This window comes from Heterodontus francisci, chromosome 23 (genome assembly GCF_036365525.1).
Source record: "Heterodontus francisci isolate sHetFra1 chromosome 23, sHetFra1.hap1, whole genome shotgun sequence".
In the NCBI taxonomy this organism is placed as follows: Eukaryota; Metazoa; Chordata; class Chondrichthyes; order Heterodontiformes; family Heterodontidae; genus Heterodontus; species Heterodontus francisci.
Genome location: NC_090393.1, coordinates 55,480,305 through 55,495,178, shown reverse-complemented (window position 1 = coordinate 55,495,178; position 14,874 = coordinate 55,480,305). Strand labels below are relative to the sequence as shown.

The 14,874-nt window shown below is 43.4% G+C and overlaps 1 protein-coding gene across 2 annotated transcripts in view; it reads right to left on the bottom strand.

Moving 5' to 3' along the window:
- The window catches only part of ufd1l (ubiquitin recognition factor in ER associated degradation 1), a 51,868-nt gene extending 37,206 nt beyond the window's left edge, over positions 1-14,662 (bottom strand). The window contains exon 1 of one of the 2 annotated variants that reach the window (XM_068055337.1): positions 14,487-14,662. Coding sequence is in view for 1 of the 2 variants with exons in the window: in XM_068055336.1 (XP_067911437.1) it covers positions 14,501-14,503 (3 nt within the window). In the remaining variant the exon portion in view is untranslated. The remainder of the gene's footprint in view (positions 1-14,486) is intronic. The other variant, XM_068055336.1, reaches the window with a different exon arrangement.
- Between the last annotated feature and the right edge of the window lie 212 nt (positions 14,663-14,874).

Sequence of the window (14,874 nt, the reverse complement as noted above, 5' to 3'; positions counted from 1 at the left end):
GTTGGGGGATGTGCTGAGACCAGTGTTCTAGCAAACCATATAACTAGGGAAGTAGAGAGGGCTTTAAACAAGGGGGGGGGGGGGGGGAAAGAGGGGTGAGGGATCAAGTTTGAACAGATGTAGCAAATCAAGGGGTAGAGTCAAGGCAGGAGAGCTGAATAGTAATTTGGGAAATGAAGGTCAGAGAATGGCAGGAAGGGACAGAGAGAAAAAACCTAAGAACACACCAACAGTCGAGACTAAATGTTACAAAGGTAACAAAAAAATAAAACTAAAGGCTCTGTATCTGAATGCAAGTAGCATTCATAACAAAGTAGATGAACTGACAGTGCACATTGAAGTAAATAAATACGATCTGATAGCCATTACAGAGATGTGGCTGCAGAATGACAAGGATTGGGTCCTGAATATTGAGGGGTATGTGACATTCATGAAGAATAGGAAGCTAGATAAAGGTGGAGGGGTAGCACTGGTAATCAAGGATGCCATTGGTGCAATAGTTAATGATGACCTTGGTTCAGGAGATCAGGATGTAGAATCGGTTTGGGTGGAGATGAGGAATAGTAGGGGAAAAAAATCACTAGTGAGAGTGGGCTAAGGCCCCCGACCAGTAATCACAATGTAGGACAAAGTATACAAGAAATATTGTGTGCTTCTGATAAAGGGACGGCAATAATCATGGGTGATTTTAATCTACATATAAACTGGAAGAATCAGATTGGCAACAGTAGCCTGGATGAGAAGTTCATAGAATGCTTTTGAGACAGTTTCTTAGTGCAGCACGTTCTGGAACCAACTAGAGAGCAGGTTATATTAGACTTAGTATTGTGTAACGTGACAGGATTAATGAATGACCTCAGAGTAAAGGCATCTCTAAGTAGCAGTGACCACAATATGATTGAATTTTACATCCATTTTGAAAGAGAAGAGTGAGTCTAAGACTAGTATTTTAAACTTAAATAAGGGCAACTATGTGAGCATGAAAGCTGAGCTAGCTGAAGTGAACTGGGTTACTAGGATTGGAGATAGATCAACAGAGAAGCAGTGGCTGATATTTAGGGGTATATTTCAGAATACTCAGAATAAGTACATGCCTACTATGAAGAAAAATTCTAAGGGGAGGACCCACCATCCGTGGTTAACTACAGAAGTTAAGGAAAGCATCAAACTTAAGGAAAAGGCATATAATTGCGCAAAGATGAGTGGCAGTTCAGATTAGTCAGAATATCAAGAACGGCAAAGAACGATTAAACAGTTAACCAGGAGAAAAAAACTAGAGAATGAGAGGAAACTAGCTGGAAATGTAAAAACGGATAGCAAGAGTTTCTACAGGTATTTAAAAAGGAAAGAGTAAGTAAAGTGAATGTTGGTCCTCCAGAGAGTGAGAATGGGGAGCTAATAGTAGATAATAAGGAAATAGCGGATGTAATGAACAAATATTTTGCTTCTATCTTCACTATAGAGGATACAAAAAACATTCCGGCAATAGCTGTAAATCAGGAGGTGGAAGGAAGAGTGTAATTTCACCAAGTTCCTATCCTGAGGGAAGTGGTATTGACCAAAATAGTGGAGCTGCAGGTTGAGAAGTCCCCAGGTCCTGATGGACTTCATCCTAGGGTCTTAAAAGAGGTGGCTAATGAGGTAGTAATGAGTTGGTGTTAATTTTTCAAAATTCATTAGATTCTGGAAAGTTTCCATTAGACTGGAAGGTAGCAAATACAACCCCTCTATTCAAGAATGTGGGGGGGAAAAGAGGCAGAAAACAGGTACCTATCGGCCAGTTATGTCTATTGTGGGGAAGGTGTTGGAATTGATCATGAAGAAAGTTGTAACTGGGCACTTAGAAAAACTCAAGGTAATTGGGAATAATCAGCATGGTTTTGAGAGAGGGAAATCATGTTTAACCAATTTATTGGAGTGACATGTGTTGTGGACAAAGGGGAGCTCAATGACGTACTGTACTTGGATTTCCAGAAGGCATTTCACAAGGTGCCACATAAAAGGTTATTGTGCAAAGTAGAAGCTCATGGTGTAGGGGTAACATATTAGCATAGATAGAAGATTGGCTGGCTGGCAGAAAACAGAGTATGCATAAATGGGTCCTTTTCTGATTGGCAGGATGTGACGAGTGGAGTCCCACAGGGGTCTGTGCCAGGGCATCAACATTTTACAATTTATATCAATGACTTAGATGAGGGGAGCGATGGCATGGTAGCTAGATTTGTAGATGACACAAAGATAGGTAGGAAAGTATACTGTAAAGAGGACATAAGGAGGTTGCAGACCGATAGAGACAGGTTGAGTGAGGGGGCAAAAATCTGGCAGATGGAGTATTTTTGGGAAAATGTGAAGTCGGTCACTTTGGCAGGAAGAATAAAAAAGTGGAGTATTACTTAAACGGCGAGCAACTGCAGAATTCTGAGGTGCAGAGGGACCTCGGTGTTCTAGTGCAGGAGTCACAAAAAGTTAGTATGCAGGTAATAAAGAAAGCTAATGGAATGCTATCCATTATTATGAGAGGAATTGAAAATAAAAGTAAGGATGTCATGCTTCAGTTATACAGGGCATTGGTGAGACCACATCTTGAATATGGTGTGCAATTTTGGTCTCCTTAATTAAGGAAGGATGTAAATGCATTGGAGGCAGTTCAGAGGAGGTTTACTAGATTGATACCTGGAATGAGCGGGTTGTCTTATGAGGAACGGTTGGACAGACTGGGCTTGTTTTCACCAGAGTCTAGAAGAGTGAGGGGAGACTTAATTGAAGATTATAAGATCCTGAACGGTCTTGACAAGGTGGATGTGGAGAGGATGTTTCCTCTTGTGGGTGAGTCCAGAACTAAGGGGCACTGTTTTAAAATTAGGGTCGCCCTTTTAGGACCGAGATAAGGAGAAATATTTTCTCTCTGCCTCAGGTGGTGGTGGAGGCGGGGCCATTGAATATTTTTAAGGCGGAGGTAGATAGATTCTTGTTAGGTAAGGGAATCAAGAGTGATCGGCGGTAGATGGGAGTGTGAAATTTGCAACACAAACAGATCAGCCATGGTCTTATTGAATGATGTAGCAGGTTTGAGGGGCTGAATGGCCTACTTCTGCTCCTAATTCATATGTTCGTATGTACTGTGTGGCAAGGACAGAAGGATACATTCCAAAGCTAAGAGGTGTCAATTACACCCATCAAGAGACATTTTTAAATTGAATGGGTTCTTTTGAAACAAAGAAGGTGTGAAGCAGCCACATCCGAGGCCATTGTTTGTCACCACAGGGAGGAAGATCTGTATCTCCCAACAGAAGCAAGATATTTCTAGCTTAAAAGGTAGCTCCCTGGAGGGACACCCTGGAAAAAGCATCACCAAAGCTTGTCCAGCTGAGAACTGGGAGAAAATCTAGCAAGCCAAAAAGGCATCCTGCTGTGAATTCGACATTTCAACTTGTGCAGCAGAGAACTGGAAGTGATCTCCTGTCTTCACACTGAACTTTCCACCAGAGAAGGCTACAAACACCCCAAATCAGCAACGAAAGAGAAATTGACCTCCAAGAAAATTCAACGGGTTTACCATGAACCCCGCTATTTTCCAATCTAACTGAACCCTCCCAAATCTAGGGAATTTTGGAAAATTAAAACTAACACATCAACGATCTCACTAGCCACTTCTTTTAACACCCTAGGATAAAGTTAATCAGGACCCAGGGACTTGTCAGCGTGCAGCTCCAATTTGTTCAGTACCACCTCCCTGGTGATTGTAATTTTCTTGAGTTCCTCCCTCCCTTCCATTTCCTGACTTACAGCTAATACTGGGATGTTAGTTGCATTCTCAATAGTGAAGACCGATGCAAAATTTTTGTTCCATTCATCTGCCATCTCATTATCCATTGTTAATTCCCCAGACTCACTTTCCAGAGGACCAATGCTCACATTGTTAACTTTTCTTTTTTAAATAGCTATAGAAACTCCTACCATCTGTCTTTATATTTCTAGCTAGCTTTCTCTCGTACTCTTACCTTCCTCATCAATCTTTTAGTCATTCTTTGCTGTTTTTTTGTATTCTGCCCAATCTTCTGACCTGCCTCCCATCTTGGCGCAATTATAGGCTTTTTCTTTAAATGTCTGCCACTGCATCTCTATTAACCTATTCCATAACCTAATTTGCCAGTTCACTTTAGCTAGCTCTGCTTTCAGGCCCTCATAATTGCCCCCCTCAGGATTCTCTGCTCTCAGGAAAACAACCCTAGCCGATCCAGTCTCTCTTCATAGCTGAAATGCTCCAGCCCAGGCAACATCCTGGTGAATCTACTCTGCACCCTCTCCAGTGCAATCACATCCTTCTTATAGTGTGCTGACCAGAACTGTACACAATACTCCAGCTGTGGCCGAACTAGCGTTTTACACAGCTCCATCATAACCTCCCTGCTCTTATATTCTACGCCTCGGCTAACAAAGGCAAGTATCCCATATGCCTTCCTAACCACCTTATCTACCTGTACTGCTGCCTTCAGTGATCTATGGACAAGTCCACCAAGGTCCCTCTGACCCTCTGTACTTCCTAGGGCCCTATCATGCATTGTATATTCCTTTGCCTTGTTAGTCCTCCCAAAATGCATCACCTCACACTTCTCAGGATTAAATTCCATCTACCACTGCTCCACCCATTTAACCAGCCCATCTATATCGTCCTGTAATCTAAGGCTTTCCTCCTCACTATTTACGACACCACCAATTTTTGCGTCATCTGCGAACCTATTGATCATACCTCCTACATTCTTGTCTAAATCATTAATGTACACTACAAACAGCAAGGGTGCCAGCACCGATCCCTGCGGTATACCACAGGCTTCCACTCACAAAAACAACCCTCAACCATCACCCTCTGCCTCCTGCCACTAAGTCAATTTTGGATTCAATTTGCCAAATTGCCCTGGATCCCATGGGCTCTTGCCTTCTTGACCAATCTCCCATGCGGGACCTTATCAAAAGCCTTCGTGAAGTCCATGTAGACTACATCAACTGCTTTACCCTCATCTACTCATCTCCTCAAAAAATTCAATCAAGTTTGTTAGACACGATCTCCCCCTGATAAAGCCACGCTGACTATCCCTGATTAATCCCCTCCCTCAGAATTCTTTCCAGTAGTTTCCCTACCACTGCTGTTAGACTCACTGGCCTGTAATTACCTGGTTTATCCCTGCTACCCTTCTTGAATAATGGTACCACATTCACTGTTCTCCAAACGTCTGGCACCTCTCCTGTGGCCAGAGAGAATTTGAAAATTTGTGTCAGAGCCCCTGCAATCTCCTCCGTTGCCTCATATAACAGCCTGGGATACATCACATCTGGGTCTGGGGATTTATCCACTTTTAATTAAAACAGCTAATACTTCCCCCCTTTCAATGCTAATTTGTTCATGTATATCATAATCCCTCTCCCTGATCTCTACACCTACATCGTCCTTCTCCATAGTGAACACAGATGAAAAATAATCATTTAAATCCGCACCTACGTCCTCCGGCTCCACACACAGATTGACGCTTTGGTCCCGATTGGGCCCTACTCTTTCCCTGGCTATCCTCGCCCTTAATATACTTATAAAACGCCTTGGGATTTTCCTTTATCTTGCCCACCAGTGTTTTTTCACGTCCCCTCTTCGCTCTCCTAATCACTTTTTTTTTTATGTACCCCCCCCCCCCCCCCCTACACTTTCTATACTCTTCTCGGGCCTCTGCTGTTCTCGGGCCTCTGAGTCTGCCATAAGCCTCCTTTTTTTCCCCTTATCCAATCCTCTATATCCCTTGGCATCCAGGGTTTCCTGGACTTGTTGGCCCTACCCTTCATCTTTATGGGAATATGTTGGCCCTGAACTGTCACTATTTCCTTTTTGAATGGCTCCCACTGGTCTGATGTAGACTTTCCTACAAGTAGCTGCTCCCAGTCCACTTTGGCCAGATCCCGTTTTATCATTTTGAAATCGGCCTTCCCCCAATTCAGTACTTTTATTTCCAGTCTCTCTGTCCTTTTCCATGACTATCTTAAATCTTACAATGTTATGGTCACTATCCCCGAAATGCTCCCCCTCTGACACTTCTACCACTTGTCCGGCTTCATTCCCCAGGATTAGGTCCAGTACTGCCCCTTCTCTTGTAGGACTTTCTATGTGCTGGCTCAAAAAGCTCTCCTGTAAGCACTTTAAGAATTCTGCCCCCTTTAAGCCTTTTGCACTAAGACTATCCCAGTTGATATTGGGGGGAAGTTGAAATCCCCTACTATTATTACCCTATTATTTTTACACCTCTCTGAGATTTGCTTACATATCTGCTCCTCTATCTCTCCCTGAATGTTTGAAGGCCTGCAGTACACTCCCAGCCAAGTGATTGCCCCCTTTTTGTTTTTAAGTTCTACCCATACAGCCTCACTCGAGGAACCTTCTAAGATATCATCCCTCCTTATTGCAGTAATTGACACCTTGATCAACAGTGCAATGCTAACTCCTCTTTTACACCCTCCCCTGTCATGCCTGAAGATTCACTGCCCTGGAATATTAAGCTGCCAGTCCTGTCCTTCCTTCAACCATGTCTCTGTGATAGCAATAATATCATATTATCATGTGTTAATCAACACCCTCAATTCATCTGCCTTACAAGCAAGGCTCGTTGCGTTAAAATAGATGCAATCCAGTCTTGCATTATTCGCTTGTGCCTTAACAGGTCTATATTTGCTCTGCTTTCCAGACTGACTCAGTTTCTCTTCTATATTTGACTGTGCATCACCCCCTACTGTACCTCAACTCTGTATTCCAACCCCCACCCCACAGCAGCAGTAGCAAACCTCCCTGCAAGGATGTTGGTCCCGTTCTGGTTCGGGTGCAACCTGACCAACTTGTACATGTCCCACCTTCGCCAGAAACAAGACCCAGTGATCCAGGACACTAAAGCCCTCCCTCCTGCACCATCGCTTCAGCCACGCATTCATCTGCTCTATCCTCCTATTCCTATACTCACTAGCACGTGGCACCGGGAGTAAGCCAGAGATTACAACCTTTGAGGTCCTGCTTTTTAATCTGCCACCTAGCTCCCTAAATTCTTGTTGCAGGACCTCATCCCTCTTTCTACTTAAGCCTATCTGTACCCCTTAGTATAGAATCCCCTATCACTATAGCTCTCCCACTCTTTTTCCTCCCCTCCGGTGCAGCTGAGCCACAGACTTGGCTCTTTCTGCCCGAGAAGCTATCTCCCCCAACAGTATTCAAAGTGGAATATCTGTTAAGAGAGGGAGATGGACCCAGGGGACTCCTGCACTACCTGCCTAGTTCTTCTATTCTGCCTAGTGGTCACCCATTCCCTTTCTGCCTAAGCAGTTTGACCACCTTTCTGTACTTGCTATCCATGATGATTTCAGCCTCGCGGATGCTCCACAGTGTCTCCAGCCGCCACTCCAGATCCGAAACATGGATTTTGAGTAGCTGCAGCTGGAGACACTTCCAGTGTCCAGAGCGAACGCATGTGCAGGAAGTGTCCCTGACTTCCCACATTGCAGAGGAGGAGCACTCTACTCTGCCGAGCTGTCCTGCTATGACTTACCCTTAATTTACTTCCTTAAATTACCCAAAAATTAGATTATTTGCATTAAGGGACCTTGATTTTCTAAAAAAAGCACTACCTACTATATTTTTTAAAAACTGTAGACTTTTCTCTACTTTTAGTTACTTTACCCAGCTATTTAGAGTTATTCCCTAACAGCAGTTACTCACCAATCACCTTGCAGCTTTCTTGTGATGTCACTGCTGACATTTTTTTCCTTTTTTTTCCAAAACTCCGGTGCGCCTGGACTGCTCTCCACTCCGCTCCCAGAAGGTAAGTCATCTAGGCTACCTATGCCCATCTGATTTTTCCATTCTATATGTAGGTTAAAATCCCCCATAATTAATCGCTGTACCTTATTTTTTTATTATTTTTATTTTATTATTTAGAGATACAGCACTGAAACAGGCCCTTCGGCCCACCGAGTCTGTGCCGACCATCAACCACCCATTTATACTAATCCTACAGTAATCCCATATTCCCTACCACCTACCTACACTAGGGGCAATTTACAATGGCCAATTTACCCATCACCTGCAAGTCTTTGGCGGTGGGAGGAAACCGGAGCACCCGGCGAAAACCCACGCGGTCACAGGGAGAACTTGCAAACTCCGCACAGGCAGTACCCAGAATTGAACCCGGGTCCCTGGAGCTGTGAGGCTGCGCTGCTAACCACTGCACCACTGTGCCGCCCAGCTCTGACAAGCTGCCATTATTTCTTCCTTTATACCCTGTCCTACAGTGTGGTTACTGTTCGGTGGCCTGTACACCACTCTCACAAGTAACTGCTTGCCTTTATGATTTCTCATCTCTACCCAAACTGCTTCTACATCCTGGTCTCCTGAACTTGGGTCATCCCTCTCTATTGCACTAATACCATCATTAATTAACAGAGCTACCCCTCCACCTTTTCCGAGCTTCCTGTCCTTCCTAAATGCCACGTACCCTTCAATATTCAGGTCCCAATCTATGTCGTCCTGTAGCCATGTCTCTATAATGGCTATCAGATCGTACTTATTTATTTCTATTTGCGCCCTCAGTTCATCTGCTGTGTTTCGAATGCTACATGCATTCAGATAGAGCCTTTAGTTGTATCCTTTTATTATTTTTGTAACCTCTAGCCTTATCTGTTGATGTACTCTTCGATATGTATGCTCTGTCCCTTTCTGTCACAGTCTGTTTATCTTTTCCCATATTAATACCTTTCTCTCTTGCCTTGTCTCTACTCCTTGATTTACCATATCTTCCCAAGTTTGATCCCTTGCCCCACTATTCAGTTTAAAACACCCTCTACTTCCCTAGTTATGCGGCTCACTAGAACACCAGCCCCAGCATGGTTCAGGTGTAGACCATCCCAATGGTACAGCCACCACTCTCCCCAGTACTGGTGCCAGTGCCCCACAAACCGGAACCCACTTTTTGAGCCATGCGTTAATCTTATTTGCCCTATTCCAATTTTCACGTGGCTCAGGTAATAATCCAGAGATTATTACCTTTGAGGGTCTGCTTCTTAATTTGGCACCTAGTTTCTACTATGCAGAACGTCTTTCCTTGCTCTGCCTATGTTATTAGTACCTACGTGGACCACGACGACTGGATCCTCCCCTTCCCACTGCAAGTTCCTCTCCAGACCTGAGCAGATGTCCCGAACCCTGGCAAGCAACACAGCCGTCTGGACTCTCGCTCTTTGCTGCAGAGAACAGCGTCAATCCTAGTAACTATACTGTCCCCTACTACCACTACATTCATTTTTTCTCCCTCCACTTGAATGGTGCCATGGTCAGGTTGCTCATCCACCCTGCAGCCCCCACTCCCAACCAAACAAGCTGAAAGAACCTCAAACCTGTTGGAAAATCGCAAAGGCTGAGGCTCTGGCACTCCTGCCCTCTGGGTCCCCTTACCTGCCTCAGCTGCAGCCACGCTCTCCTGTCCCTGACCAAATCAGAGGACCCTATCCTAAGGGGTGTGACCGCCTCCTGGTACAAAACGTCCAGGTAACTTTCCTCCTCCCTGATGCTTCACAGTGTCTGCATCTCGGACTCCAGTTCAATGAGCTGAAGCCCTGCGAGCTGCAAACACTTACTGCAGACATGTTTGTCCTGGATCACACTGGCATCCAGGAGCTCCCACATGCTGCAGCCATGACACTTCACCTGTCCTGCCATCCTTAATGTGTTTTTATTAACAACTTAATTATTTTATTCAATTATTTATTTTATTTTCCTTTTTTTATATATTTTATTAAGCTTACCACTTGTTCCTTTACTATTTTAAACGTTAGGATTAGGAAGGACCTTAATCACTTACCAAATACTCACCAAACAGGTAGCTTCTTCCCAAAGCAATCATCTACCTGCTTGCCGGTGATATTTGACGCTATGTTTGATTTAAATTCAATTAAATTAAAAGCTTACCTGTAAACTCACCCCAGTGGATCTGTTTTCCTGCTCTCACTGTTGATTGTGACAGCACTCTGATGTCACTTTTTGATTTTTCCCTGCTGCTCCCGCCGTGCTTCTCTCTCTCTCTCTCTCTGGGCTTTTTGTGCGCTTTTTAAAACCTCTGCGCCCATGGTGCTCCTCTCCCTCTCGGTCTGTCTGTCTCCAATCTTGGATTCTGGGCTTTTGGCGCGCTTTTTAAACCTCCGCTCCCGCCGTGCTCCTCTCTCTCGCTCTGTCCTCGGTCTCCAACTCTCCTATAAATGGTTTCTCTTCCCATTCCTACACCGTCACCTCTGGTGTCCCCTACAGATCTATCCTTGGCTCCCTCCTATTTCTCATTTACATCCTGTTCTTCGGCAACATCATACTAAAACACAGGGTCAGTTTCCAAATGCATATTGTCAGCATTTAGCTCTATCTCACCACCACTGCTCCCTTCCACCATTTCTAAATTGTCACATTGCTCGTCCAACATACAGTACTGGATGAGCAGAAATTTTCTCCACTAAATATTGAGAAAACTGAAGCCATTGTGTTTAGTCCCTGCCATAACCACCATTCCCTTACCACTGGCTCCATCCCTCTCCCTGGCGACTGTCTGAGACTGAACCAGACTGTTCGCAACCTTGGTGTCATATTTAACTCCAAGATGAGCTTCCAACCGCACATCCGCGCTATCACTAAGGCGGCCTATTTTCACCTCTGTATTGTCTGACTCCGCCCCTGCCTCAGCTCATCTGCTGCCGAAACCCTCATCCATGCCTTTATTACCTCTAGACATTACTTTCCCAACACACTGTCCTCCCACGTTTAACACTCCATAAACCTGAGGTCATGTAAAACTCTGCCGCCTATGTCCTAACTCGCACCAAGTCCCGTTCACCCATCACTTCATGTGCGTTCTTAACTACATTGGCTCCCGGTAAAGCAAAACACTGATTTTAAAATTCTCATCCTTGTTTTCAAATCTCTCCATGGCCTTGCTCTTCCTTATCTCTGTAATTTCCTTCAGCCCTACAACTATCAGATATTTGCATTCCTCTAATTCTGGCCTCTTAAGCATCCCCGATTTTAATTGTTTCACCTTCGGTAGTCATGCCTTCAGCTGTCAAGGCCCTAAGCTCTGGAATTCCCTCCCTAAACCTCTCCAACTCTCTACCTTTCTTTCCTCTTTTAAGACCCTCCTTAAAACCTACCTCTTTGACCAAGCTTTTTGTCATCTGCAATATGTGGCTTGGTGCCCAAGTTTGTTTTATAACGCTCCTGTGAAGCATCTTGGGGCATTTTAATACATTAAAGATGTTACAGAAACACAGGTTATTATTATACACAGAAGCATGGTTATTTGAACACTGTGCTCTTAAATCACATTTCTTACACCAATAAAGGTCATGTTCAGCTCAATGGTTCTTCAAAATTGTTGTATGGGACCCAAGACCCCCTTGGGACAAAAATTAATTTCTGTCTGTTAGATCATCTGTTCGGTTTCTGCACCGCTAACCACCATAGACAACACACACGGTTACTATTAGTTTCTGTATGCTAGAGGAATAAATATGACTTTCTGGGATGCAAAAGGATTATTTCTGATACGTTACTCCTTAGAAGCATGTCTTGCAACTTTTCTGCTTAGGTTTCATTCTATTCAATGTGGTTAGCTTATAAATTAGTGGAGTTCAAGGAGACAGGCTGGGTGATGTCTTTTGAACTTTATTGTAACAGCAGATGCATGTGTGTGGACAAATATGTGATGCAGGTGAGGACCTGTGATTGGCAATTCAGCCGAACGTAGTGGTGAGAAACTACATAGGATATGCGGCACAGAAACAGACCATTCGGCCCAACCAGTCTATGCTGGCATTTATGCTCCACTCGAGCCTCATCCCATCTTTCCTCTTCTAAATCTATCAGCGTAACCCTCTATTTCCTTCTCCCTTATGCTTGTCTAGCTTCCCCTTAACTATACCTATACTATTCACTTCAACCCCTCATTGGATAAATAAGTTTCCCTATTGGATTTCTTGGCAACTATCTTATATTGATGGCCTCCAGTTATCTTTTCCCCACGTGGAAACATTCTCTCTGTATCCATTCTTAATCGAAACCTTTCATAATTTTAAAGACCTCTATTAGGTCATCCCTCAGCCTTCTTTTTTCAAGAGACAAAGAGACCTAGCCTGTTTGTCCTTTCCTGAAATGTATACCTACACGATTCTGGTATTATCCTTATAAATCTTTTCTGCATCTTCTCCAGTGCCTCTATATCCTTTTTATAATATGGCGACCAGAACTGCATGCAGTACTCTAAGTGTGGTCTTAACCAAGGTTCAACACAGGTTTAGCGTAACTTCCCTACTTTTCAATTCTATCCCTCTAGAAATGCAGCCTAGCATTTGATTTGTTTTCTTTTTATGGTCTTGCTAACCTGTGGCACAACTTTTAGTAATTGGTATATTTGTACTCAGAGATCCCTTTGCTCCTCTACCCCACCTACATTCCAAGTAATAAGTGACCTCCCTATTCTTCCTACCAAAAATGTACTACCTCATATTTATCTATGTTGAACTTCATTTGCCAATTATTTGCCCATTCTGCAAGTTTATTAATGTCCTCCTGTAATTTGTTGCAGTTCTCTTCAGCATTGACTACCCCCAATTTGGTGTCATTTGCAAATTTAGAAGTTGTGTTTTTGATTCCAAAGTCCAAATCGTTAAACTTAAATTGCGAACAAGAGTGGTCCCAGCGCTGATCCTTGTGGAACACCACTTCCCACCTTCTGCCACTCTGAATAACTACCTTTTACTCCTACTCTCCGCCTTCTGTCTTGAAGCCAGTTAGCAATCCATTCTGCCATGTGTCCCCTGACTCCGCAAAATCTGACCTTATTCATTAGTCTATTATAGGGCACCTTATCGAAGGCCTTTCTAAAATACAGAAATATTACATCTACTGCATTACCATTACCTACTCTCTCTGCTATCTCCTCAAAAAATTCAATAAGATTGGTCAAGCAAGATTTTCCCATTTGAAATCCATGTTGACTATTCATTATTATATTTTTATTTTCTAGAGGTTCTTCTATTCTCTCTTTTAGTAGGGATTCCATTATATTTCCTACCACCGATGTTAAGCTGACTGGTCTATAATTTCTTGAGCATGCTCTATCCCCCTTCTTAAACATAGCAATCACGTTAGCTATCTGCCAGTCCTCTGGCACTACACCATTTTCAAATGAATTATGAAACTTGAGTCGTAATGCTTCTCCTATCTCTTCCCCAGATTCTTTCAAAACGTGTGGATGCAATCCATCTGGACCAGGGGCTTTATCCTCCTTGAGTTTGATCACACTCAATACATCCCCTTTTTTTATTTTAAATGCACTTATCTCATTGCTCATCTCATCATTTAATATCATGTCTACCTGTTCAATCTCCCTGGTAAACACCAAAACAAAATAATTCTGTTATCTCTCTATTGTTACCTGTGGTATTATCCTGTCTATCCCTTAATGGTCCTATTCCATCCTAGCCTTCCTTTTTTATTGATGTGCCTGTAAAATATTTTACTATTTTGTTTTATATGATAATTTAACTTCATAGTTCTGCTTTGCCTTCCTAATTGTTTTTTTTTTACTTTTCTCCTAACCTCATTGTGTTCTCTCACCATGCACTTCTCTGCTGTCTATTTACTTAACGTACCCCCCTTTCTTAACACTCAATTGTTGGCTATGTTGTTATTCATCCATGGAGTCTCCCTTGTTTAGTTTCTTCTTTCCTATTAGCAGAATATTCTTCCCGCACTCTGTTGGAACCATACTGTCTTAAATTGTTGATGTGTTTATTGCTACTTAATACACATGGACAGCTGTTATTATCTAGGAAATGTTATTCTCCAGTTAAATACTCATCCTGATGGAGTCATTACAACTATGGTCCAGCATCACAGCAGTTATCTTACAATGTCACTTAGGACACACTGTTAAGCAATGGTTTGATTTACCATTTGTAACCCAATTTCCCAAGTCAATTTTCTGTCTTGGCCATTCCAGTAGGTGGTTGGCGAAGAAGGGCTTGGCAGATCATTGCAGGCTGCACTCACACCTCTTGTTCAATTGACACTGGCAAATTCTTGGGAGCAGATCACCAATAGAAATGGCATACAACACAAGACTACCGACTACTCAACCATAAAAGGCGTGACAAACTTTCAGAGTTCAGGTTTTTTCATAAAATTAACTGAGCATTCCTATGGCGTTACGACAACACAAACTCCATTACTATCGGGAGATTGCTTGTGCTACTTTAGCACAGAGCCTCGGTCTATTCTCCATCACCAATATGACATTCCCAAATCTCAAACACTACATAGGGGTACATGACTGAGGCCAGGTCTCTTGCCCATGGATACAGAATGACTGTGCAATCTCATCTCATCCCTCCCCTCCCCCACACAATAACAGAGCGTCTCCACTCACTCTGGATACTTTACCATGTTTGAGTTTGCCGGACTGCAATAGTAGAATAATCGGTTTCGCTCGTTGTTTCTCTGCCCAATAATTCAGTCGTCAGCAAACACTCTGAATTCAGTGAGTTCGCGTCGCCACTCTCCACCGGAACCACCTCCACGGCTCAGCATGCAGGGAACGGGCTTCTATTGGCCAATATCAATAACATTCAAACATTATTGGCTGCTTCTGCGCGACCAATCACTTGCCGCATTAACAGAACCACCTTGATGCTCATTGACTCACTTAGGTCAATCAACTGACCAATCAATGCTGGCATCGCTGGACCGTCACATCTTAACAGCCTTGTCATTGGACGTTTCAGGCTCGCTCTGTCCAATCATACTGACAAAGCGAA